A 2,229-nucleotide genomic window follows, 5' to 3' on the forward strand; every position below is an offset into this window, starting at 1 on the left:
CTGTATTTAGTTTTGTTTTCCTGTGATGTAGACCTTTCAGGGTATGTGTGCCTAGATAGGTGGAGACTTGAGCTGTATTCAACAGGAATGAAGTTGATACACATTTCCATGACTTTTATGTCAGTTTCCCAGTTTTTGAGGAACTGTTAGGAAAAGGGTAATATTTTTCTCTAGTATTCCAATATCTGTGAGTACCTATTCTATCTTTCTTTCCTGTTTTTCCCCATACATATTTACCAAGGACATGATCTTTCACATTTCACTTCACAATATCAAGTAGAATAGCTATAGGAAAATGTGAACAGTAGCAATACCCTCAAGAGAAGAACACATACCCCTTGATCCCTTTGAACACCAGAGTCTACAAAATAAAAGTATCCAGGCGAAATTGATTAAGTACTTCTAGTAGATTTACTTTAGTTTTATTGTTTGATGGCAGTTGTTTAGAAAAAGACATCTCATTAAAATACACAAAAGTGGGCTTGGAGAGATAGATTAGCAGTTAAGCATGTATTTGTAGAGGACTCAAGTTCAGTTTCCCAGCAGCTACATTGGGAGGCTCACAGCTTCCTTTAACTTCAGCTCTAGAGGATCTGATGCTTTTCCCTGGCATCTTTTGGCATCAGCATACTTGTGGCATACAATCTCTCTCACACATACCTACAATTAAAATTAAGTAAATCTTTTCACAAAGCACAAAAGCAACATTGAACAATTTTTTCAGAGAGCATGAATGAATGTTACTTTATTTAATTATCTGAGTTGTTTTTCTATACCTGTTAATTACAATTGATATAATGAAATGATGTCTTTAAACCATGTGACGCTCAACATATGCCTTAATATCTGAGGTTTAGAAATAGCTTACTTGATAAACTTTGTTGAGTTATAGATATTCAAATTATAAGCATTTCTTCCCTATCTTTTTGAAGGCTTCTATTACATCTTGGTTTCTCAGGCTATAGATCAAAGGGTTCAACATAGGAATAATTATGCCATAAAATACAGAAGCTGCCTTTTCTTGCTCTTGCGATTCATTGGTATGTGGGTGTAGATACATATAAGAGAGAGTGCCATAGAAAATGGTGACTGCAGTCAGGTGGGAAGCACACGTGGAGAAGGCCTTTTTCCTTCCTGCAGCAGAAGACATCCTCAGGATGGCAGCCAAGATGTATATGTAGGAAAAGATGACAACCAACACAGTGCTCATCAGGTTGAACCCCACAAAGACTGTCAGTAGTATGATACTGAAGTCAATACTGGAGCATGATAGGGCAAGAATGGGAGGTTCATCACAGAAAAAGTGATTAATGGCATTGGATTTGCAGAAGTTCAGTGAGAATGTAAAACTTGTGTTTATAGAAGCATTTAGGAAGCCCATGGTATATGAACCAACCAGCAGCAGAATGCACAGCTTCTGGGACATGACTATGGGATAGCGCAGTGGGTTACAGATGGCCACATAGCGGTCCACAGCCATAGCAGCTAGGATGAAACAGTCAATGGTTGCGAAAGTACTATAGGCTAGTAGCTGTAACATACATCCTATGAAGGAGATCGATGCTTTTGTCTCTGTGAAGTTTTTTAACATCTTGGGCGTAATAGCTGAGGTATAACAGAGATCAACAAAGGCTAGATGTTGTAGGAAAAAATACATGGGAGTGTGGAGGGAAGAATCAATTTTGATGAGCAGGATCATTCCAATGTTACCCATGAGTGTGGCAACATAGATCATTAGAAATATTATGAACAGAATGTGCCAAGATTTGTGCTGCCCAGCAAATCCCAGAAGAATGAATTCAGTCACTTTGGTGCTGTTACTTTGTTCCATGGTTAGTAGAAAAAATAAAAAATTATCTGACGAGTTGCAAAGAAAGAAGAGTAGAGAAGGCTGAGGACATTTATACAGATCATGTGTTCATATTCTCTGTCATTCCCAATTTGTTGAATCTACTATTTTCATAGAGTATTAAAATGATTTCAGTGTTCATTCTTTTAAAATGATCCGTTCCAATTCCTTATTCATACCACCATGGTTTAGAAGCACAAAACTGCAGATGTGTTGCTGATCCATGGACCAATCTTTAATCTCTACCCAACAGTGTCTCTCTTTCTTAATTACCTACATGCTTTCCTAAGGATGGACAGTTGATCACAAACCATATTTCTTTCTTAGATTTGAGTCCACCACATGTTAAAGATTTTCAGAGATTTTATCTTTCATATCTT

General features: G+C 37.3%; 1 protein-coding gene across 1 annotated transcript; it reads right to left on the reverse strand.

Annotated features, from left to right (window-relative positions):
* Window positions 1-841: 841 nt before the first annotated feature.
* Window positions 842-1,896, reverse strand: LOC116090415 (putative olfactory receptor 5AK3). Its single transcript, XM_031370878.1, has one exon. It carries the CDS (start codon window positions 1,829-1,831, stop codon window positions 902-904), a length of 930 nt encoding a protein of 309 aa, XP_031226738.1. The 5' UTR covers window positions 1,832-1,896; the 3' UTR covers window positions 842-901.
* Between the last annotated feature and the right edge of the window lie 333 nt (window positions 1,897-2,229).

Source organism: Mastomys coucha, unplaced genomic scaffold (genome assembly GCF_008632895.1).
Source record: "Mastomys coucha isolate ucsf_1 unplaced genomic scaffold, UCSF_Mcou_1 pScaffold15, whole genome shotgun sequence".
NCBI classification, from domain to species: Eukaryota; Metazoa; Chordata; class Mammalia; order Rodentia; family Muridae; genus Mastomys; species Mastomys coucha.

Coding starts and splice junctions, on each gene's coding strand:
- LOC116090415 (XM_031370878.1), bottom strand. CDS start 1,831: ATGGAACAAAGTAACAGCACCAAAGTGACTGAATTCATTCTTCTGGGA.